This window comes from Balaenoptera acutorostrata, chromosome 18 (genome assembly GCF_949987535.1).
Source record: "Balaenoptera acutorostrata chromosome 18, mBalAcu1.1, whole genome shotgun sequence".
Taxonomy (NCBI): Eukaryota; Metazoa; Chordata; class Mammalia; order Artiodactyla; family Balaenopteridae; genus Balaenoptera; species Balaenoptera acutorostrata.
In genome coordinates this window covers 3426657-3450800 of record NC_080081.1, presented here as the reverse complement: position 1 = coordinate 3450800, position 24144 = coordinate 3426657, and the positions used below count along the sequence as shown (strand labels likewise).

The window sequence follows — 24144 nt, the reverse complement described above, 5'->3', positions numbered from 1 at the left end:
TACCCGCCCGGAGTGGGATGTCTAGGTCATTCAGTAGATGTGCATTAAGCTTTAGTAGACGAGGTCAAACCGTGTTCCAAATTTCAGGTTTAAGCTGCGACCAGCGACTTGTGAGGGTTTCAGTTGCTCCACATCCCATACATACAGTTTTGCATCTGGATTTTTTCACTGTGGTAACTATTTATCCATATTTCTATCTAATCTTCATAACTATTATTTTAATAACCGCAGAATACTTAGGAGGAGCAATGAAGTCATAAATTAGTTAAATGGTCTGCATTGTTCTCAAATGAGGGTTGTTTCAGACTAGGAAGGTAAGAGTTCATATAAACTAAATATCATTTGTGGTTTGAAAGAAGTAAAGTATGTGGTAGGTTATTCTTGTTTCTAAAGATGCTTTTGTTAACAATACATATGTGTGTATATATATATATATATATATATATATATCACTGTTTTAAAAGCAGCTGGTAGTGAATAAGGACATATGTTTATTAAAAGTACTAAGTACTGGTGCTTTTCAGCTGTGAGTTGTAGCTTTCACTGATAGGAAGGGTTTAAGTGATTTTTTTATTATTTGTGCTCTTACTACCCCTAGAAAGGGCTCCCTTCCTGGTTTCTCTGTAGGTCAGAACTAGCTTTGTTTATAAGACCAGCAATTGGAAGTGGCTTTATATGATACTGCATCAATAAAACATTAGTTCTGGTTTTCACCCTCATGCCAGGATTTCTGTGCACATCCAGACTGATTAGCTACAGTTTTTACTTCAAGGGGTCTCCAGTTCTTAACTTCCTAACTTGTATTTCCAGTGGGGGGAAAAATACAAAGAAGGACGGGTTTAAGAACAACGTTGGTGTGCATGGTGCTATAGGATAGATGGACGCAGAGGGCTGCTATGGTAACCACTAGCCCCACCTGCCACCCAGCTTCTAATGAAACTTGCCAGCAACTGCAGACTGCTTCCCTAATTCCTGAGGTGTTTTCAGAAAATGGTAAGTCTCAGGTACTTTCTTCCGTCAAAGAATAAAAGGCAGGAACTTCTGAAAATGCACAATCCTGGAGCCATGTCTCCATCCCGAGTTCCTCTGAGACTAGAGAAGACCCTTCCGGAGTCAGATAAGCTATGGATTGGGCAGAAGTAGCCACCACGATGAGAGCGCTTTGCCGATTACAAGCAAAGCTTATTTTAACCAGATTCTTCAGCGTATTGGTAGTAGAGCTTGCAAACGCCATAGCATAGCCCAACTTCTCCAGGGACGTTGCGCCACTGACCTCTGTGCAAGGCCATCTGGTCCCCAGGGCAGTGTGTCTGGACAGCCAGCTTGCTCAAGTCTGGAATGCTTTTATATTTCGCTCTTACCCCATCTGGAGTCTGACCCGTCAATGATCAGCCAAAGAGGCTGATTCAGCTCTGGCTCCAGCTGAGGGTTTTGTGCCAAACAGGATTCAGCTCTTCCCTAAACTGACTTTTAGTTACTTAGTTCATCTCCTTGCCTGGGGATGATCGGGGACAAAACCTGATGTGTACAAATCCCCGGGCCTCTCTGCCCAAATAAAATTAGTTCATCCATGTTCCAAAGTGGACAGTCTCTTTAATTCAGACCTTCCCCTTTCTCATACCCACAAACCTGGAAGGCAAATCAAAATGAGACAGATGCCTTGGCATTTAACATTTTGTCTGATATAGAAGGTGGTGTATTTTACTAATGAGTTAATGTGGGTTAGAGTTTTGTTAACCATCAGGAAAGCCCTCAGGAGAATTCTAGGGCAGAATTTGAACTAAAACAGATCATCTTATTAATATGTTAATTTTGCCTAATGGATTGAATCCCGGTTCATCTGATGACCTCTGTCTGCTCCTCCGTGCTAGAAATTGGATGTTGAGTTAAATGCCTGTGTAATATGAGTCAAGATATCAATAAGAGAAATGACAGAATGGGCATTTTGCTGGCTACAGGTTCTTAGAACCCTCCTGCCAAGGCTGCTATTGCAATAGCAGTCACATATTTCACTCAATCGTAAAAGATGAAATAGATTTTTGAAAAAAATGAACACCTTATGTCTGTCAGTAGTTGCAAAAATAATCGTTAAAATGCATTAAACCTGCATTAAATTTTTTCCTGACAATGGTTTTTCCTTTCTTCCCATCTTTTCCTTTTTAATTTTTATTTTGTAACCACATACAGTTTGGAATCCAGTGTGTATGAAATGTGAAAAAATCATTTAAAAGGAGTGTTCTTTCAACCAAATATATGCTACTCTAAATTACTAATTAATTTACTGTCCGCAACCTAAACCAGAATCTTCCAGCATTTTACTCACCCGCGTACAGCTGGGTAGCCTCAGCCTCCTCTGCTTGTGCACACGAAACCACAATCCTTATGAGAAAGGGAAGGACGTATGTCACGAGGTCCTGCCACTCAAAGCTCTCCTCCTTACCCCTGACCTCTATCAATGTTGTGGGCTGTCACGACAGGACCCCTGCTGCCAAGGCAGCTGGGAACCAGGCAGGGGAACTGGGTCTGAGGGATGAGAGGGAGGTCCTGGTACAAGTTGGCAGGAACATCCATACTTTGGACCAGCACGTGGCCTTCAGGAAGCCCCTCTGCTCCCTCCGGACTCCTGGGGTCCCTGCGGCATCTCCCGTCCCTGGAAAACCAGACACTTGTCTCCACCGTCTCAGCTGGGCTCCACTTTCCTCTGTCTGCCCTGAAGGTTACAATTGTCCTTCCTCCACCAACTCAGAAAATGCCCAACATCTGTTTAGTCATGTATGTTTTCAATAAAGGCTAAAGATGGAGAGTGCTATAATACCCACTATAGAACATTTTAAAAATTAATAAATCACCGCTAGGTCTACCATTGGAGACATTTCCAGGTCCTCTTCTCGGGCTGACTGTACTTCTGTCTAGGTCTTCTGGATGTGTAATTGGGGTTATTTATACAGAATTTATATATTGATTTCTATTAACTTGACAGTTTCTCTAAATTAATCCATCCTAGGATGGATGCTGTTTAATTAATTGTGTCTTTAGTGTCGGGTATTTGTTATTTCTTTTTGTTGTTTTACTATAATTAAGATAACAATGAACATCGTTATTCATGTCTTCAATTGCATTTCTGATAATTGTCTTAGTATAGGTTCCTGCTTATGGAAGTCCTGGTGCAAATGATAGGAATAGTTCAAAGCTTTGTGCCACATAAGCATATTGTTTTTCAAGAAGGCTCTACCAATTTCAACTGCCAACAAAAGTGTAGGGGGATATCTTTCTCATCATAATTTTTAAAATTTTATTTCTTTTGCAATTTTCATGAGATTGACATTTTAATATGCCTATTAGCCATTTATATTTCTACTCTTAGCCACCCTCTTTATTTCTATAGCAAGTTTAAACAACTATTTTTAAAAGCAACTTTCAGTGATTGGAGACACACTGTGTACCAGCTATTATCCTAGAACTTTCTTTACATCACTTCTAACTGTAGCAAATATCTAGGTGGATAAATGTGACTTGTTATCTTAGTTTTATAAATGATGAAACTGCAGCTCAGAAAATTTAAGTAACTTTCCCAAAGTTATCCAACTAAAAAGTGTTTGAATCAGGATTCCTACCAAGGCGGAACAACTCCAGAACTTGACGGGCTTCATCACTAGGCTCCTACAAGTGAAACGATGCAGCTCATTACATGGAAAACACACACACACACACACACACACACACACACACACACACACACACACACAACAAAGCAACAAATCAGCCTAAACCTCAGCACCATGGTTCCCACTGAGTGAACATCATTCCCGATGTCTTTTTGTGCACAATATAAAGATGGTGGGATGGGAAGAGGCGTGGGTGGATGGAAGACGATGTATGACTGGACACATAGTCTAGTAGATTGAGAAAAATCTATGAAAATGAAGGAGACAATGCATTTTTAAGTGACACTTACCTCTAACAGAACTTAATTTTATTTATACAGTTTATCCTGCAAAAGAATTTAGTCTTTGCATAATGATATTTTTGAATATTTTCTTTTGACGTTTCCCAGAACTGAAAGCAGAAAAAAATGATCACATTTGTTTTCCTGTACATGTTTACAGTTTCTGGTTCTAACATTTGGCTCTCTAATCCATGTAGAGTTTATTTGGCCACACAGGGTGAGATACAAAGCTAACTTTATTGTTTTTCTTCTAAAATACTGAATCAATTACCTAGAGACATCCAATGAATGATTCTTTCCTCCCCTCACTGACTTATACTCTTTGCCATGTGACGTTTATATGAAGGGCTTTTAAAATGCTCTCTTTCCTACTTATGAAGCTCATATTTTGTACCATCTGCAACAAATAATCTTAGGGAAAGGATATCACAGAATCATTAGTTTGCCTTTTTTTAAAGAAAAAAGTGGCCATGTAAGTGACAAATTATAGCCCCTAAAGTATTGTGATTACATCCTGATTGCGAAAACACAATATAGGTACAAAAAGGGAGTTGGTGGCCAAGGGGGTCTGCAGTTTGGATACATCAAATTTAGTGGAAACAACAGCAGAACATCTGCACCAGCAGGGAGCCTGGTAATGAAACAACGAGCACCATCGTGGTGAGGGATCATCACTTCCACTGGCAGAAAATGCAGACAGCAGTCCTCCTCGTGACGCGCTAGACCAGAGACATGGGAGGGGTGGGGTGACCAGCGTTTCAGAATCATCTGGGGCTTTCTTTGCAAGAAGCACCTTGTGCACACACCCCCGTGCTGCTCCCATATCCCCACAGAATCCAGGTTGTCAGGGTTCCCGGGTCACATGAGGTTTCATTCCTCCTTTCCTCACTTAACTGTGTGTGTTCCGACATCTGTGATTTGACCATCCAAGACTGTAGCAAATTCCAAGAGTGATAGTTTACATGGAAGAGAGAAGTCGTTACTTAGATAGATTTCTTTCCATCTTGCACCCAAGTTTCATGATCTTCATTGTTCTTTATTTATAAGGACTCCTTTAGGAAAATCATAAGTTTTGGAGTGGCTCAAACTGATCTATCAAAAAACATGCACATGGCTTAATTGTGACTTGACTTGTATTGTACTTATGTGTAATGGAGAAGTTGCTTGATTTACTGCTGGGGAGACCCACTTAACAGGTCAGTCCAAATTCCTTCAGACATAGCAGGTCTATTTGAAGGAGACAGACACAGAGACTTTCAGAGAAGTAAATATTAAACTACCCATATATCATTACATTTTATACTTAGAAATCAATGCATTTTTGTTAATGAGTCTGTGTTTGAATCAAAGCATTAAAAGAACACTTTTTCTTCCTAATTTTCAGTTTTCCACCAGATTAAGATAATCATTTGTGTTTTTACTTCAAGTTGTCAGTGACATGCTACGTGGTTGGATTTCTCCAACCTAAAGTAGCAATGAGAAGCGTTAAGGATGCCTGTTCACTGTGTCCTCTTCCATTTCAGCTCGCAGACATGGGATATTGGAATATTGGACATCTTTGGTTTTGAAGAATTTCAAAAGAATGAATTTGAACAAGTAAGTGGGTTTCTTTTGAAATTTTGTTAACTTGAATGGTTTTTTCAACTAATAAGGTATCTCTTTTTAATTCAATAAAGACTATTTGCACTATTTCTTGGGAATATGTAATTAAAATAAGGAAATAAGGACTCTGCAGTCCTGTTTTAAATTAATGTCCCTGGTTTGTTGACATAGTCATCATTTTTATGTGGTCTTGTAAACTGGCATAATCCTTTTTTATTTTTGTAAACAGAGGCACTTATTTTAAAAGACGGCGTTAGATGAAACCAGAGTTGTGCTTATGGAAATGCCATTTCAGCAGGGTCAGAGACTCGGAGGGTGTCTCTATTTGAAATCAGTTTGGAGGTCTTTAGAAACTCCAGCCAAAAATCAGGATGGAAATACTTTCTCATGATAAATGCTCTTATTTGTAGTTTCAACTTTACCTGACATGCGTACATATGACTATGGCCAACTCATAAAAATACATTAAAGAGGTGTTGATTATTTTTAATCTATTTACAGTTTAGGGCACTTGTAAAAGCACTAAATTCTTTAAGTATCTTAATAGTATAGTACGAATAGTTTAATCGAATTAAGTATATCTAAAAATTAAGTGTTAAGGGTAGAAATAAAAGTTGCTTTAGCAGAGAAGGAAAACTAAACCTGTAAGATGGTACAGGTGGAAAGAGAGAAAACCATGCTGCATTAAATTACATGAAGAATTTCAAGTTTGCAGTGTTTAGGGTGGTTACTGGCACTGGGTAAGGAATTAAATAGAAGAGGTTGAAACCCAGTTCTGCGACTTGTACTAGCAGAGCTCTCCTGGCCAAGATGAAGAATCTATAATGAGCTTTGGTTCCTTATCTGTAAAATCAAGATGGTAATAGACCTACGGAGCTGTGAGAGTGAACAAGATGACTGTTATAGAGGTTCTGGTGTCATTTTCCAGCTCACTGTACACATGTAAGAAATGGTGGGTAGCTACCTTCGCTGCTGTCAATGGGAACACCTGAAAACCTTTTCAGATTTGGCCTTTTTTTCCCTAAAAAAGTGGTTCAGGGTCCTCTGAGTAGATCTTAATCATGCCGACTCACTTAATCTAGGGTGAATCATTGTGAATCCTTTCTCTACAAAACTTTACAGAAAGTCTCGCCTAAAATAAGAACAGTGAGACGAGAGATTTCTTCTCCCTTCATGATTCTGTGTCCATGGATTAATGGAAAAGGGAGGACTTTGTGGTTCTATTTATTTATTGCTTATTATTAAGAAAAATAGTGATGAACATAAGGAAGAGGGCAGTTAAGAGTCACCAGCAGGATGTCCAACAAGAAACATAGGTCTGCAGGCTGCTTCTGGTGACGGATTTCTCAGTGCAAGTGTTTGAATGTTGTCTGGCAGTCTTATTGATTCCTTACATTTTTGCCTTAGAAAACATGCAGGCTCGGGTCTGTAGGAGACTCATGGTTTCTGCATCTCCCGGTTAAGTGACACGCAGAAATCACAAGTGGGAGGGTGTCTGCAAGGGCTGGGCTCCCAGCCTCCAGCTCCAAACCCAGACTCAGTATCTATCAAGTCTGTGCTGGCAGCTGAAATGTGCAAAACATTTACGTTATCTCCTTATTAAAACTTACTTATTTACTATAATTATGTATACCCCTTATCATTCTTTCTTGTTGTTAAATATTTTAATTATATATTTTAGAATATATTCATGGCCTGAGATTTTTATTAACAAAGAATGGCATTTTAGATTTTAGATTTTTCAAATCTAAAGAACAAGTCTCTGTTAAATACTAAGAGCTAGTTTTAGGTACTTATGGGTAAAAGCTCAAGACCAATTTTTAGACCTTAATTACAAAAACAATAAATATTTTTAAAGATGTACCTTTAGTGTGCTTGGCAGGTTTGTCACGCACGTTTAACAGGTTTGCTTAATTATTGGGCGCAATATACCCAGGAACCATTTAGAAGGATAAAATTATTTTCTTTGTGGTTAGTCCAAATCTCATCTTACAGGGTATTTAGCAAATTCCTAAATTTGCCTGTGAGCTTTTTAAAGGCCATTGGTTTGAATGATACATTCTAGATTCTTGAGTTGCTAATAGAATGGTGAACTTCCTCATTTCTTATATTCCGCTGAAAACTTGCAACAGAATAATTAGCAGATCACTATTATATTCAGAATCAAACCCAGAAGAATATTAGTGCCTTTATAAGTGTCTGTCCTCTTCTGTTTCTAGCTTATTGACCTATCGGCTATTCACTAGAACGTCCACGCCCACAGGGCTGCAGCTGGGTGTGGTACTGCATTGTGTATATAATATGAGCTTAACAAATGCGTTTCAACTGAAATTTAAAGAGTAAACTCATAAGGAAAAAACCTTTAGTGGATTTGCTAGGGGCTTTTCTTGCTCAGGAATAAATGTATACTGCTTGACAATCATTCATCCATAGGAAATTTGACGAACAGGGACAATCTGAGGAGATACTAAGAAACACTCCAAAGCATCAGTGTGTCCAACCTCAGTTTGCCCAAGTAGCTCTAAATCATTAGATGGAAGCTTGTGATACTTTAAATGAGAATTTGTTTCAGCTCATAGGAAATGCTAGTCCTGTTTTCTCTGACTTTTAATAAGTCATTTCTATTCAGAACTAATTTATATATTATAAAAAGATAATTTTTAGAGTAAAATATGTAATAGAATATATAACTCAACAGCAGTTTGATGCTTCAATGGAGGGGGCGCTAAATTATCTGAGTTCCAAAGTACAATTCGGGAGGCTCTGAATCTATCGCCCTGATTAGTTATGTAATTACATCATTACCAGGTCCTCTCTGCCATGTGATACTTACATCTCATGAATTCTCATTTCCTTTATTATGTATCTAGCGCTATAAACATATCTCCTAATGCCCTAAAGGAAAAGCCTCTCTGATCAACTCTTCAACTTGACACAGCCAGGGAATTCCATTTATGATGCTTGATAATCAGAAAGAAAATAACCAAGACAAAAGTTCCCTTACACATCGCAGTGCCAATGATGTTAGAAAAGTGAAAGCGATTCAAGGCACAATGTGGGAAGGAGAGGCAAAAATACTTTTAGTTCCAGAGACTATTAATATTTAGAAAGCTGAAAAGAAAGAATGAAACATTACTACACACAATGTGAGAATTTGATAAAGTAGCCAGTTGTAAATCAGCATGCAAAAGACTTTTATATGTTCTTAAAATAGTTTATCAGAAGACATAGAGGAAAAGAAGAAAACATTTACATAGTCAAAAATTAGTAAATAGCCTAAATGAGGGCTAAAATACTCCTGAAGTTTGCATAATTACAGTTAAAAGTGGAAAGATATTCTGTATTCCTAGAAAAGCTTGATAGTACAAAGATCCTGATTCTCCTTAAGTTAATTTATAAATATAACCTGATGTGGTCTCACTACAAATAAATGAAGAATGAGTGACAGAATTAGAGCAAGTCAGTTCTACAGCTCCTAAGAAGTAATGAATCTATGCAATGAATATCAATCACAGCTAACATTACAAGAAGGGTGACAATATACCAGATGCATATCAAGTGTTCTTGTCAAGAAAGAAAGAAAAGAAGGAAGGAAGGGAGGGAGGGAGGGAGGAAAGAAGGAGGAAGGAAAGGAGAAAACCTGAATATAATGAAAGGTATTAATGTAACTACTAATTAACAGAAACTGAGGACAGAGAAACACGATAAACTAAACCACAAGAATTCACTCTGAAAACTCCAGACTGTGAGAAACAGTACAGGACAAATGACCTGATTTCTTCAACATATAAAATGCAAGGATAAAAATGTAAAAGAACAAGGTGCCTTGTAGATTAAAAGAGATCTAAGAGACATAGAAACCAGTTAAATGTATGGACATTATGTGGATCCTGATTTGCTTAAGTGTAAAAAATTATGAGTTAATTAGTGTAATGTGAAATCTGGATATTTGACGAAATTAAAAAATTATCCTTGATAGAAATTATGTGATATAAAGGTACTATGGATATATTTTTTAAAGTCCTTGTAGCTTAGAGAATTATACTAAAATATTTGCCAATTAAATGACACAATGTCTGAGAATTGCTTCAAATGAATTTAATTTTGAGGGTAATATGGAAATGGATAAAGCAGAATTGGCCATGAGGTGGTAATTGTTGATAATTGTTGAAGTTGGTTGATGGCAGATGAGGTTTATTACATTATTCTCTTCACTGTTGAATATGTTTAAAATTGTCCGTAATATACATGTACACCTCAGAGATTTGCAGGTTCGGTTCCAGACCACAGCAATAAAGGGAATATGGCAATAAAGCTAGTCACGTGCATTTTTTGGTCTCCCAGTGCGTATGAAAATTATGTTTACACTATACTGTAGTCTATTAAGTGTGCAATAGCATTACGTCTAAAAAAATGCACATACCCTAATTATAAAGACTTTATTGCTAAAAAATGCTAACCGTCCTCTGAGCCTTCAGCAAGTCTTAGTAGAAACATCAAAGATCACTGATCACACATCACCATGACAGCTATAATAATAATAATAAAAGTTGGAAATACTGCAAGGATTACCAGAACGTGATACAGAGACAGGAGATGAGCATTGCTGTTGGGGAAATGGTGCTGGTCGGCTTGCTCGACCCAGGGTTACTCCAAACCTTCAATTTGTAAAACACACAGTAGCTGCAAAGCACAGTAAAGCAAAGCACAAAAAAATAATGTATTCCTGTGCTATTTAAAATAAATGAGAAAACTTTGAGATTATATAAATATTATTTTAATAAATGCTAGAATATGTTCTCTCCCAACAGTTGTAAACGCCAAGCTCTGCAGACTACAGATCTTCACAAAAGGCATAAAGAACAAAGTAGTGGAAACTAATGATTTAATATTCAATAATTTCCCCCAGTTTCCCACTAGACACATAACATGCAGCTACATGTAATGAAACTTTTGAAGCTATGGAATCTAGTAAAATTGCCTATCAACAATTTGCTATAAGACTGCAGAGAATTTGGAAAGAGAACACATTTGTTCAAAGTAGAAGCTTTGAAACATTTCCTTGCTTGCAAATTCTTTTCTAAAGAGTGAGATTTCCTGGAAAGTCCTGGTGAACAGGACAAGCTTGGGCTAAGTGTTCAATGGTTTGGAAAAAGCCAGATGCCTTGAGTTGTAAAGTTCTACGAAATAAGATTATATAGTGTGTCAACCTCAACCTCAAAAAAAACCCCATAAAATCCTTAGCTGGGAAATCACTATCCTAGATATGATACAAAGATAAATCAAAGAACATATTAACGACCATCGGTTGAACTCATACCATGTACTGTTGATGTAGATAATTCCATTTTACAGATAGGAAAACTGAGAGTGCTATGGTCTCTGCTCTCTGTAAGAAAGTGTTTTATCGGTACCTAGAAGGATGCATTTTTTCTGGCTCATTTGCATCAGGGTACTCTGTGGTTCATTCATTCAATAAGTAGTTTTTGTATATGTACCAAGTTCCAGACCCTGTACTAGGCACTAAGAAATGTACGGACATTATGGTGAGGTAGGTAGGGTACAAATATGAGAAGGACCAATTCTAATTGGATATCTTGGGAGAAGGATTAGGAAAACCTTAATGAGGAAGAGGCTGCTATTTTCATCCCTAGTATGGCAAGTCCCATGTATTCTTTTTTTAATTGAAGTATAGTTAATTTATACAATGTTGTGTTGGTTTCAGGTGTACAGCAAAGTGATTCTCATATATATATATATATATATATATATATATATATATATATATACACACACACACATACACACACATATATATATATAATATATTCTTTTTCAGATTCTTTTCCATTTTAGGTTATTATAATACAAGATATTGAGTAGAGTTCCCTGTGCTCTACAGTAGGTCCTTGTTATTTACCTATTTTATACATAGTAGTGTGTATCTGTTAATCCACAACTCCTAATTTATCCTCCCTCCACCCTGCTATCCATTTTGGTAGCCGTAAGTTTGTTTTCTATGTCTGTGAGTCTATTTCTGTTTTGTAAATAAGTTCATTTGTATTATTTTGTTAGATTCCACATATAAGTGACATCATATAATATTTGTCTTTCTCTGTCTTTCACTTAGTAATATTTGTCTTTCACTTAGTATGATAATCTCTAGGTCCATCCATGTTGCTGCAAATGGCATTATTTCATTCTTTTTTATGGCTGAGTAGGATTCCATTATATATATATAGCACATCTTCTTTATCCATTCATCTGTCAGTGGACATTTAGGTTGTTTCCATGTCTTGGCTATTGTAAATAGTGCTGCAGTGAACATTAAGTGCATGTATCTTTTCAAATTAGAGTTTTTGTCTTTTCCAGATATATGCCCAGGAGTGGCATATGGCAACTCTAATTTTAGTTCTTTAAGGACCCTCCATACTGTTCTCCATAGTGACTGCACCAATTTACATTCCCACTAACGGTGGAGGAGGGCTCCCTTTTCTCCACACCCTCTCCAGCATTGATTATTTGTAGACTTTTTAATGATGGCCGTTCTGACTGGTGCGAGGTGATACCTCATGTTAGTATTTAATCATAGCTCATGTTCTGATAGTGATAGCTATTAGGTATCAGTATGATCTATTTACTGCTCAATGAATTGATCTATGAATATAAAAATATTTTATTGTTAAATATGCAGATTCTCAAATCATGCATACATTAAATATCTAACTCTGTCTTAACACATTTTTCTGCTCTCTGATTTGAATTTTCTGAAATCTTTTCAGGAACTCACCAAGCTATTGATAACACAGTTTAAGAAAAATTTGAATAAGGAAATTTTTTTTTTTTTTTACATAGCAGAACCCCAGTATAGTGCTACTCAGGTTTCTATAGAAAAATACAGAGTAATTAAGTAATGAGATGCTATTTTAATGTACTTCTTATAATAATATTGGATTCTGTATTTAAAAATAGTGTGGTTAGAGGTCCTCAGGCTAACAATTTCTGAAAACTTGTTTTGAGGAAATAAAAAATGAAGTAGAAGAAAGCAATTTTGACCATGTAAACTATACATTTAATGACATTTTTTTCTTGAAACCTTTTAACTTAAACAATATCACCATTTTAGAGCTAAAGAAACCAAGGCTCAGATAATTTAAGTAACTCAGGGAAGGACATGTAGAGCCAAGATCTGTTTCCAGAACCAATGATCTGCACTATTTCCAGTTTCAAAGCTTCTTTGAAAGTTAGACTTAAAGATTTATTATTATTGTAAATTTTCTAAACTTTAATTGCTTCCCATTCATAAGTATATATTTTTTATTTCTCTTAAGACACAATATTATCTATTCTATTAAATATAGAAGCAATAAACTTTTAATAAATTTTATGTGATATTAATTGTTTTTTTCCATAGTGGAGTTTTTCACCAAATGCATTTATTCATTCCGAATAAATAAGTTAGAGAATGCAAGTATATCTTCTTCCTTGTAAAGTGAAGGCAGACCTCCTTTTACTGCACTTTGCTTTATTGGGCTTCACAGACACTGCATTTTTTACAAATTACAGTTTGGGGGCAACCTTTCATCGAGCAAGTCTACTGTCACGTTTTGGTAATCTCATAATATTTCAAATGTTTTCATTACTTTATATTTGTTATGATGATCTGTGATCAGTGATCTCTGATGTTACTAATACAACTCGCTGAGGACTCAGGTGATGGTTAGCACTTTTTTTTTCGCAATAACGTATTTTTTAATTAAGGTATATACATTGTTTCACACATAATGCTATTGCACACTTAATAGACTATAGTATAGTGTAAACATAACGTTTATATGCACTGGAAAACCAAAAAATGCATGTGACTCGCTTTATTACCATATTCCTGTTACTGCCATGTTCTGGAACCAAACCCGAACTATCTCTGAGGCCTGCCTGCACCAGGGTGGTTAAAAGGAAGTGTTACAGAATGTAATAGGGAGAATATATGGATTTGAAAATGTATATCAGGTCACTTTAGAGAAGAGTGAATTGAGCTCTTTTAATGACAACTAACCAGGAAGAAGCTCAGCTTTACAGCAGTGGCTGTGCAGATGCAAAGCCCCCAATGTGCTACGAATATGGTTCCATTTAGTTTTCTGCTAATAATCACCAGTGGCTACAATTTCTAGAGCCCCTGCTACGAGTCAGATGCTTTTCTTGTATGATCACTAGCTCCTGCAGCAACCTTCTCAAAAAGCTAAGGGACGTCCCAGAAGCCTTTGCGGGGCCACGTGGGAATTCAGATGCAAATCCATCTGGTCCCAAAGCAGTGCTCTTTGTGCCATTTTCTTTCTTCCTTTGACACCTCAGGACCACGGTTCTGCAGTCTGTGATTTTTTTCAGTATCTCTAGACTTTGCATTTAATCCTGGATAATGACAACTCTTTGAAAAAGACAATTATTTCAGTAGCATTTGTATTTTTCAATCTGACATTAGCAGATTGTTACATAGAATATGGCAAGAAAATTAGCCAATGGGTTTATTGTTGGCTGACCCCTTCAGTCAGTCCCTCAAATCCCTGAACAGTGGTGGTTTTTATGTTAAAGGAGATTATAGACATGAGTTACACGCATTAAAATATTGGATTTATTTTATGAATCTATGTTGCACTGAGTAATAGAATCCCTAAAAGAACTGCTGGAGAGAGAGAAAGTGTTTTTTTTAAATCTGTGTAAAACCAGTGTCTTTATTCCTGTGAAGTAACTGCCATCTCTATTAGCTTAAAACCTATTGCACAGAGTTTGATTTGAAAAATCTCAAAGAGAAACCAGGGGAGGAAAGGGTGTTTGGTTCCTTTAAGAAACAGTAATCTACCAAAAAGAGGTGGAAAGTAGTTTGGTTTTGGAAAACCAAAAAACAAACAAGAGCAGAAGCAGGTCCCCTCAGTGCCCCGGGCCCGGGATCTGGGAATGAGGCTCCCGACACAGGACTCCAGCAAGGGATGCAGCCCTGCCACGCCGCCGTCCCCAAGCATCAGGCTCCTGTATTTATGGAATAATATCAGAGTGCTGGCAGAGGTGGCCTTTCTCACTGTCAAGTCAAGATAGATGGTGCTGGGAGAAAGGGAACATGTCCTTTCCCAAACAGGGATGGAGAGAAGAAAGGCTCTACAATAATAGGAATTTCAAAGAAGGCAAAATACACTATAGCATTTTAAAGCTGAAACAGATCGGAGACATACTCTTCCCTCATCACCCCCACCCCTGCCATTTTATAGATAAGGTGCTGAAATCAGGAATGACTGATTGGTCGGGGAAACCATATACAGTAGTCTCGAAACCCAGAGAGGCATTCTTCCAAAGAGTAAGTTGGAGATGCAGAGTACACTTGACACAATGAAGGCCCCAGAAAGGGCCCCTGCAGAGAAGACTATTGGCTTGGCTTAGTGTTTAATAGGCTTCTGTTGTGTTGTTTTTTAGACAATAGTAATTGACGTCTCATGCAGTTAATGTTCTGCTGAACATATTTGAGAAATACCGAATATCTGAAACCTGACCTCATTCCTGCCCCATCAGATAAAAATGGGTTAGCAGACATTTGGTCTTGTCCAAAACCTCCATAGGACATTTAGTTCACATGAAAAGGTCCTTGAAATTTGGTCCTATCCAAAATGTCCTTGAGTATATTTAGTCTATGCCAAAAGGTTTTGGACAGGACCAAATATCAAGGACCTTTTGGCATGGACCAAAGGTCTCACCGGCCAGATATCTGAAGGACATTTTGGACAGGAACAAATGTCCTTTAATGTGTAACTGCATGATATATGCATCATGTGTATGTATGCGTGTGTGTGTGTGTGTGTGTGTGTGTGTGTGTGTGTGTGTGTATAAACTGATGAGGAAATCAGGTAATGGACTGTGTATGCCATCGTCTATCTCAGTGTGTTCAATCATGTCTCCATATTAGAATCGCCTGGAAAGCTTTCAAAATATATCAGTGCCTGGGCCCTACTCTGATTTAATTGGTTTGGGGTCAGGCCCAGACTTCAGCCTTTTTTAAAAGCTCCCGGTTAATTCTAATGTTCAGTAAGATTTCGAATCCCTGTCTAACGCCTGGAGCTCTGTCTTCAACTGGAGTGAGCTTCAATTAATCTCCACTTTAATTCTGTGATGCATGCATCATGCTTTATTATATTTTTGCTTCAGATAAATTTCACTGAGTAATAAAAATAAAGGGAGAACAGTTGGTGAAAATTTACTCAAGAAATTAATTTTGTCATTAATACAAATGATAGGCCATCTGGATAAGCAATGATAGTCTGTTAGTAAAGAGTGTTTTCAAGGGGTGCATGATTTTTATTCTTAAACCACTCAGCAATGGCACCTAATGTACAAAGCATGTATTTTAATCAGAGAAGGCGCATGCTAATTAAACAGCTCTTAATAACTCTTCGTTATCATTTATGAATACCTACCTTTTACCCACATTCAAGTCTCCTCTGAGGAATACGTGGGAATTTAATGAAACCCAAACATAATTCCGATGGATAGAGTTAAAAAGTAAAAATAATGATTGTTTTGCATTGAAGTCAGTGATATACTCAATTATTGATGGAGATTTATGCTTCTAGATACATAAACTAATTTGCCTTACAAATCTTTCATTCTATCTTTCTCTGATGGTGTTTAAACACACCTGCATATGCACACACAACACAGCTCAGTGAAAATAAACCAAGAATGTGCAGGTTTTTGTCCTGATTTTGGCCACCATTTGGTTGGCGGGATGTATTTTTCCACTTGCCAGCAGGGTGCCTGCCACAGGGTATGTCCACATTCGTCCCCTTAGCTACCTTTCGTGGCAGTTCCTGAAGTTCATGCTATTAGCACTTCTTTTATATTTTAACTTTTGTTCGAACAGTGAGTGCTTTGAACAGTTTAGAGCAGGGAAAGGCAAACTGATTTAGTAAAAATGTTTAATGCATGCCTCACTTCAAAATGAGTTTGAAAAACAGTCTACTTCAAACTCCGTGTGCTCCCCGTGATTTCATTTAATACCCAGCTTCACTCGCCTCTCTTAGAAATGCAGGTCCACCTTCAGTTTCAGGAAGCACCCCTGTCAAAAAAGTTACAAGTCAAAAATCACTCCACAGGCTGCTCAGTTGTACACATCTAGCTGGATCTTTCCTTGGGATTTTAATAAATGACTTCTTTTTTCTCCCCAGAATACAAAGAACACAATGTACAATTAAAGGTTCAGATATATTGTAAGGATCACCCCATGTCACCAAGTCCCACCGGACACTGCAGCTTAAAAATAAAGCTTTACTTAAAAAGTAAAGCTCAGGAGGGAAGCTCTATGTTTTATGAATCGTTTTGACCAGGAAAGCATTCAACTGAGTTGCTCTGTTCAGAAGCATAGGCCAAATCATTTTTTTGTTACCCAAAGTTTGGTACTCTGCTTTAGACTTTCCTTCCTGGGAAAAAGAAAAAAAAGTAGAAAAAAAAAAAAAAAAAAGACTAGAAGCCCTTTTCCAGCTCTTTCTAATGACTGCGGCTTTATCCACATTCACACTTGACATCACCATTCTTACTAAACCAGTGGATCAATTCAGTGAAGCCAATATTCAGTTCAGTAAAATATTAGGAAACAAAACCAATTAAAATGTCTAGTTTTTATTATAAAAATGCTTGAGTCAGTTGAAACACTACAGCCAGGTTTATATACAGAGATGGTCAGATATAAAGTCAGGAGCAAGACGATTTAGTCAGTTGTCATCAAAAATAATTTTTGGAACTGCAGAGCTGAGGTCTATTCTGAATGCAAAATGGTAAGAGAATTATATTTTACAATTTATATGTCATATATGATATAATTTATATATTTTATAATAATTATTATATTTAATGTGTTTGAGACCTCCACATCTACCTAGGTATTTTCAATTAGAGCATCTCAAAATGAGGGGAAAGGTAAGTGTCATATAATTTGGATATTTCTTCTACAGTAGAGAATCAGCCGTTGGTGGTCTTATTTCAGAATCCTTTATCAGACGTTTTTATTTTTTCCTGCAGTAACAGACATCATGTTATTTTCATGGCTTCTCCGTTTATTTCTTGAGTAACCTATTTCCCAAAATATATAACATTTAGTCACACTTTCCATAACTACTTTTAAATCAAACTGCTGAGATGTAAGATCTATTTGTGTTGTTTTAAATGATTCAATGCATATTTTAATGTCAAAAAGTTTGAAAAATTACAATTGTGTGTATCATCTAATCAAAGAGAATCTTTTCCAGTGGTTTCATTTCATAATGGAGTCATTTATTTTCTGTACATTTACTGTAAATATTTCACTCCAAATTGAAGAAATTTCTTTGCAGCATTTCTTAATCTTTGGTAAAGAAATTGTCTCAGGACTAAAGGAGCTTATCACATTATTAGATGGGAGGAACACCTCAAAATATTATTTTTTAAGCAAATTGAATATTTTTAAAAATTTTTCATTTTTACCCTAACAACAATTTTCAGAAATTTCTGTTTTTCATTTATGATTAAAATGACAGCAACAAGAAAATGTATTCTTTCACAGTGGCCTACTACTAGGGACAGATGCCACACAGTTTTATAGAAAATGACTTGTCTTTCCAGAATCATTCCTAGAGATTTATACACCATAAGTAAGATTAACATAGATCTTGATCTACTGATATCATTTAGTTGTTTTTTTTTTAACAACTTTATTGGAGTATAATTGCTTTACAATGTTGTGTTAGTTTCTGCTGTGTAACAAAGTGAATCAGCTATATGTATACATATATCCCCATGTCCCCTCCCTCTTGAGCCTCCCTCCCACCCTCCCTATCCCACCCCTCTAGGTGGTCACAAAGCACCGAGCTGATCTCCCTGTGCTATGCGGCTGCTTCCCACTAGCTAGCTATTTTACATTTGGTAGTGTATATATGTCAATGCTACTCTCTCACTTTGTCCCAACTTACCCTGCCCCCTCCCCGTGTCCTCAAGTCCATTCTCTACATCTGCATCTTTATTCCTGTCCTGCCCCTAGGTTCTTCAGAACCTTTTTTTTTTTTTTTAGATTCCATGTATATGTGTTAGCATACGGTATTTGTTTTTCTCTTTCTGAGTTACTTCACTCTGTATGACAGACTCTAGGTCCATCCACCTCACTACAAATAACTCAATTTCATTTCTTTTCATGGCTGAGTAATATTCCATTGTATATATGTGCCACATCTTCTTTATCCATTCATCTGTCGATGGACACTTAGGTTGCTTCCATGTCCTGGCTATTGTAAATAGTGCTGCAATGAACATTGTGGTACATGACTCTTTTTGAATTATGGTTTTCTCAGGGTATATGCCCAGTAGTGGGATTGCTGGGTTGTATGGTAGTTCTATTTTTCGTTTTTTGAGGAACCTCCATACTGTTCTCCATAGTGGCTGTATCAATTTACATTTCCACCAACAGTGCAAGCGGGTTCCCTTTTCTCCACACCCTCTCCAGCATTTATTGTTTGTATGTTTTTTGATGATGGCCATTCTGACCAGTGTGAGGTGATACCTCATTGTAGTTTTGATTTGCATTTTTCTAATGATTAGTGATGTTGAGCATCCTTTCATGTCATATCAGTTAGTTTTGATGGGACAATTCAAGGGGATGAATGTGCTAGATTGTATCAGGTACAAGGAAGGAAATATGTTTCAGATGATATTTAATTACTGAATTCCAGCCCTTCCTTTGCCAGCTCTCATGTGCAGAATTTATGGGTCTGTGTCCGTATTCAAACTCTTTTTGCCTTAACAATCAAACATTTAAAGTTAAATGTCCTATGTGGTATGTTCTCAAATGAAGTGATTATATTTTCAATATTTTTATATTCAGGGAATTGATCCACAGAAGTGTGAGTTTATTTAGGAAACATTTAGTTTTAAATTTAAAGAACTTTCAGCTTTGCATATATCTCATGAAATCTAGTTGTCAGGGAGCAGAGGGGAAAAGCTCTGGTTAACCACTGGCCAAATCAGATAGAAGGAAGAAAATTCAAAAAATTTCAGAGATCGTGGATGGAGTGGTAGAGGAAGAGACGATGCAAAAAAAGGGGGATTTTGCAAGTTTGAACAAATTCACTCAAGGTCTTCAGGTTTTAACATAACTTCCAAGACAGCAGCAATGTGGCATAGTTATTTTATTTTTAACTTTTTTTTCGGGTTTAAAAAAGGAGGGTTTAATTAATTATACATAAGAATGAAACCAGACAGGGCAGGGGACAAGGGGTCACTGGAAAACACAAGTCCCCTGGGGCCCTCCCCTTCCCCTACCTGCTAAATAGCTAAACAGCTGGAACCAGGTCCCAGTGACCACCGGTCCCTCCAGGCCCCTGGACACCCAGCTCCCTGGGCCCTCAGACTGCAGTCTACCTGCTGCAGACAGGCACTGGCCAGGGCTGGGACAATCAAGGGGACATTCGGACACACACATTTTTTTTGGTTGTTTTATGTCAAGCTATTTAATTGGGAATGAGGGAGATACAGATAACAATTTTCCCTCTTTCTTGTTAATTTTCTTAAACAGAAGATCTTATTTTGTAATAGAATGCAGTAGGGAAGCTTACGCAGTCTACAGACATTCACCGGTCACCAAATTTACAGAAACCATTTTTTACTATGAAACAGAGAAACAAGAAAAAATATTGGAAACAAGGGCAGTCGCCCTGGGCCATCATTTTTGACCTGGAGCTAAGAATTATTTTGGTTTTTCTTTGTGTGTCAATATATGGTATTTAGATCTCATTTAAATACGTTATTTAAATATTGTATTCGGTATATTTCTACTGTACTCTCCACTTATTATATTAATAGTGAAATATCGATGTATGTTCATCATCCAAATAACATGACTAGATTAGGTCATAAGAGCCTCTACATTTTCAGGTCTCCAACTTATGCTTCCATCAGGGTAGTCCCGTGTCTGCAATCCTGTTATTCTCCAATCACCCTGTTTCTGAAGATGTTTGAGCTGCCTCTACTTAAAAAATTCTGGTCCCGGCAAGAACTAAAGAATAGAACTTCTCAGCGAACCATTCCAGCCTCAGGACGAACTCCCTCTATGTGCTGACCCATGCCCTGCACTCCAATATGTTGCTTCTTTTCTTCTCTGAAAAAATTTCCCTCTAAGATTTCTTCGTGTCCCTAGAATCTCATAAATTCCCATCCTCCCAAATAGCTAGGTCTGTGAGAAAATGGAAAACTATGCATGTGTTATTCTTAATTTATTAATTGCCACACCCTTAGGGGCAGGCCTAGACCACCTGTATGGAGAATTAGGGCATTTCTGGTGTTGGTTATGGGGGGCGACTTGGCTTGCTGGTTGGAAGCTGGAATGTAAGGGCTGCTCTTATGCATCCAGGAGAGAAGCCATGAGCTCCCCATAGAGGGACAGGAATGTCTGAGAGGAGTCCTACTTAGCAAGTGTTGTGGTGATACCAGACCTGGGGAAGAATTTGGGTGCGTAGACAAGGGGAACCCAGGGCGGTCTCTCTTTCTTCGGGTGACTGTTCCAGTCTTGTGCGATTTACAGTAGCTTTGGCATTTACTTTGTATAAATACATCCCATTTCACATTAAACATAATCCTAAATATTGTTCCCTTTGCAAATGAGATCTGATTTCCATTTACAAATGCTTTATCGGTAACTTCGATTTATATAAATTATTCATATTTAATTATTTTCAGTGAGTTACAGAATTCTAAATATTTCTAAGTGACTTTGGATTTTACTTAGTATAACATAGTGCAGATGGGGGAACGGGATGGTCTGTGAGACTTCCTGAGCTCACAAAGGTAGTGGGTGTAGAGATGGGCGACAGGAGGCCCTGGGAAGAGCGCTGGACCACTCCAGGATGGAGTCAGAGAAGGAGATGGACAAGGGGTGGCCAGTGAGGTAGGAACTGAGAGAGTGGATGTCCTGGAAGACAGTGGAGGCAGTGCCCCAGGGAAGCAGAGGAATCGGCTGTAGACATCACTGGGAGGTCAAGGAAAATGAACACGGAGGGTTGAACACTGGATTTAGAAATGCACATATCACTGGTGACTTCTAGAAAAGCCATTTTGGTGGAGCAGTGATGGCAAAAATGTACTGGTGTGGTTTGAATAGTGGGGAGGACAGGAATTTGAGAGAAGAAAAGACAACTCTTTTGAGGTTTTTGTTATTAAAAAAAGAAGAAAAAAGCAGAAAATAGGAGAATAGCCCAGAGGGAAAGCAAGACTTCATCTTGGCTAGATTTGTGTTATTTTATTTTATTTTATTTTCTAATATCTTAAGGTATTTTTAAGTTAAGAAATTACAACTGTAAGAAATAACACATTTGTTAACAAGTGTTGGTGGGGTGTGGAGAAAAGGGAGCCCTCCCACACTGTGGGTGGGAATGTAAATTGGTGCAGCTACCATGGAAAGCAGTATGGAGATTTCTCAAAAAACTAAAAATAGAGCTACCATGTGACCCTGCCATTGCACTCCTGGGTATATATCTGAAAAAAACAAAAACACTAATTCGGAAAGATACCTGCATCCCAGTGTTCTTAGTAGCCTTATTTACAATCGCCAAGATATGGAAATATGGAAGCAACTTAAGTGTCCGTCAAGAGATGAATGGATAAAGAAATATATATATAATATTTGTTGACAAGAGCCCAAATATATATTCCTTTTGGAAATATTTTTTAAATACTCAAATATATTTTAGACCCCAAATTTGTAAGTTAATGCTGTAATTATACTTCTTGTTGTTTTTAACACGCTCAACTTCAATGGCGTAATCAGACCATATGAAGTCAACAGTGTCAAGTGAAGCTCTTTACTCTGGCTTCTCGGGGACGACTGTAGTGCGGCATCTAGATACACTAACTGTGCTGACTGTTCTTGAGTCAACATTTCACTGGTCTGAAATGTGTCCTGGAACCATGGATCTGCATGCCGAATCATCTTGTGACTTGTTTCCTTTTTCCCCACAATAGCTCTGTGTCAACATGACCAATGAGAAGATGCACCACTATATCAATGAAGTGCTTTTTCTACAGGAGCAAACAGAATGTGTACAAGAGGGAGTTACCATGGAAACGGCTTATTCTCTTGGTAACCAGACTGGAGTTTTGGATTTTTTTTTCCAGGTATTCACATAATATAATTAGATACTTTACAGGATGCATGCATTTAAATATACTGGAGACAAAGAACTTCCTTTCACAGGGCCTTATTTTGAGGATATCTTTATGGGAGACTCAGCAATTTCTAATTTATTTATAATCTTTCAGTGTTGATTGAGGAGCACACGACCTTTTCTCTGAAAGGGCATTTGAAGGATTACCAATTGATTAAAAAGACAAGAAGTATCAGATCATTTTGTTATAAAAAATATTCAACTGCAGTTATGTCTCTAAAACTCTCCTCTTGGCATAGTTATAAATACCCATTGTACAAATATAATATTTTATAAAGTAACTCTAAGACTAGCAAGACCATAAAACAAATTCAGCAGAATCTTGTTTGTCTCTAAATTTCTAAGTTTGAATATGGAAAACCTTGGCAGAAAAAAATATATGTATACATACATATCATCTTAGTATTTCTGCAGGTGTTTATGCTTATCTTTATTGTTCCTACCTTACAAAGCAAGAATCTTTGCCTCAATATCGCCATCATAAAAGCAAAAATCTATCACACAAACATCAGTCTCTATCTACTAATATAAGGCTTTATATAGATTCACCAATAATATTTCTAAAACACTTGAACAGTGTTTAAAACTGACACCATTTAGCTATTGAGGAGAACAGTATATAATTTTCTACCCTTTATTTTTATAAATGTATACTTACAAATTAACTTTATTCATTTTCCGAATATGTGCAGTGTTCTTGTTTCTGGTACCAACTTGTCAACATTCCTTGGTTTAAGTACAGAAGAAGTTCTCTTCCTCCAGAAAGCCCTCCCTCATCATGACACACATAGTATACAGTTTACCTCCTTAAGGTTATAAGATGGGTTGACAGTAATATATACTTACTTGTATATGGGAAGCCTTGGGTACCCACTACCCTCCTTCTCGCTTGCTGCTATGTCCTTGACTGCTAAACCACGGCCAGCAGAATGAAGTTATTTCTGTCTCTTGGGTTATCGTCCTTGGGGTCTCATCGTTGGAATGGTTATTTCAATAGTAGGACCCTCATCAGTATGAACTGGAAATGTCAGTGGATATTTCTGCTGCAACTCCTCTTTGATACCCCCCAAAATGAAATGAAAAGACATACCAAGTATAGGGTGAAACTTGCATTTTTACCTATAAATAGGTAGGTCTATATACCAGAAAGAAAACATACAACTTTTCTGTAGTTGGAAATTTTATTTTTGTTAAGGTGAGAATATATATTTTAACAACGCCAGCGTTTTAATGACTTTAAAATACACTTATTTATTTTCAATTCCTCTAATCAATAAATACTACCGAGAACCAACACGACATCAGAGGTTTGCTAGGTGGTGTGGATACAGCAATGAACAGAAATAAACATGTATTGATAATAAAGACTAATTT

The 24144-nt window shown here is 37.2% G+C and overlaps 1 protein-coding gene across 1 annotated transcript in view; it reads left to right on the top strand.

The window, feature by feature from the left end:
* Positions 1–24144, top strand: part of MYO16 (myosin XVI) — a 545489-nt gene that overhangs the window by 364027 nt on the left and 157318 nt on the right. Inside the window, exons 21-22 of the mRNA XM_057532523.1 lie at positions 5470–5542; positions 22568–22720. Coding sequence (XP_057388506.1) covers positions 5470–5542; positions 22568–22720 — 226 coding nt within the window. The remainder of the gene's footprint in view (positions 1–5469; positions 5543–22567; positions 22721–24144) is intronic.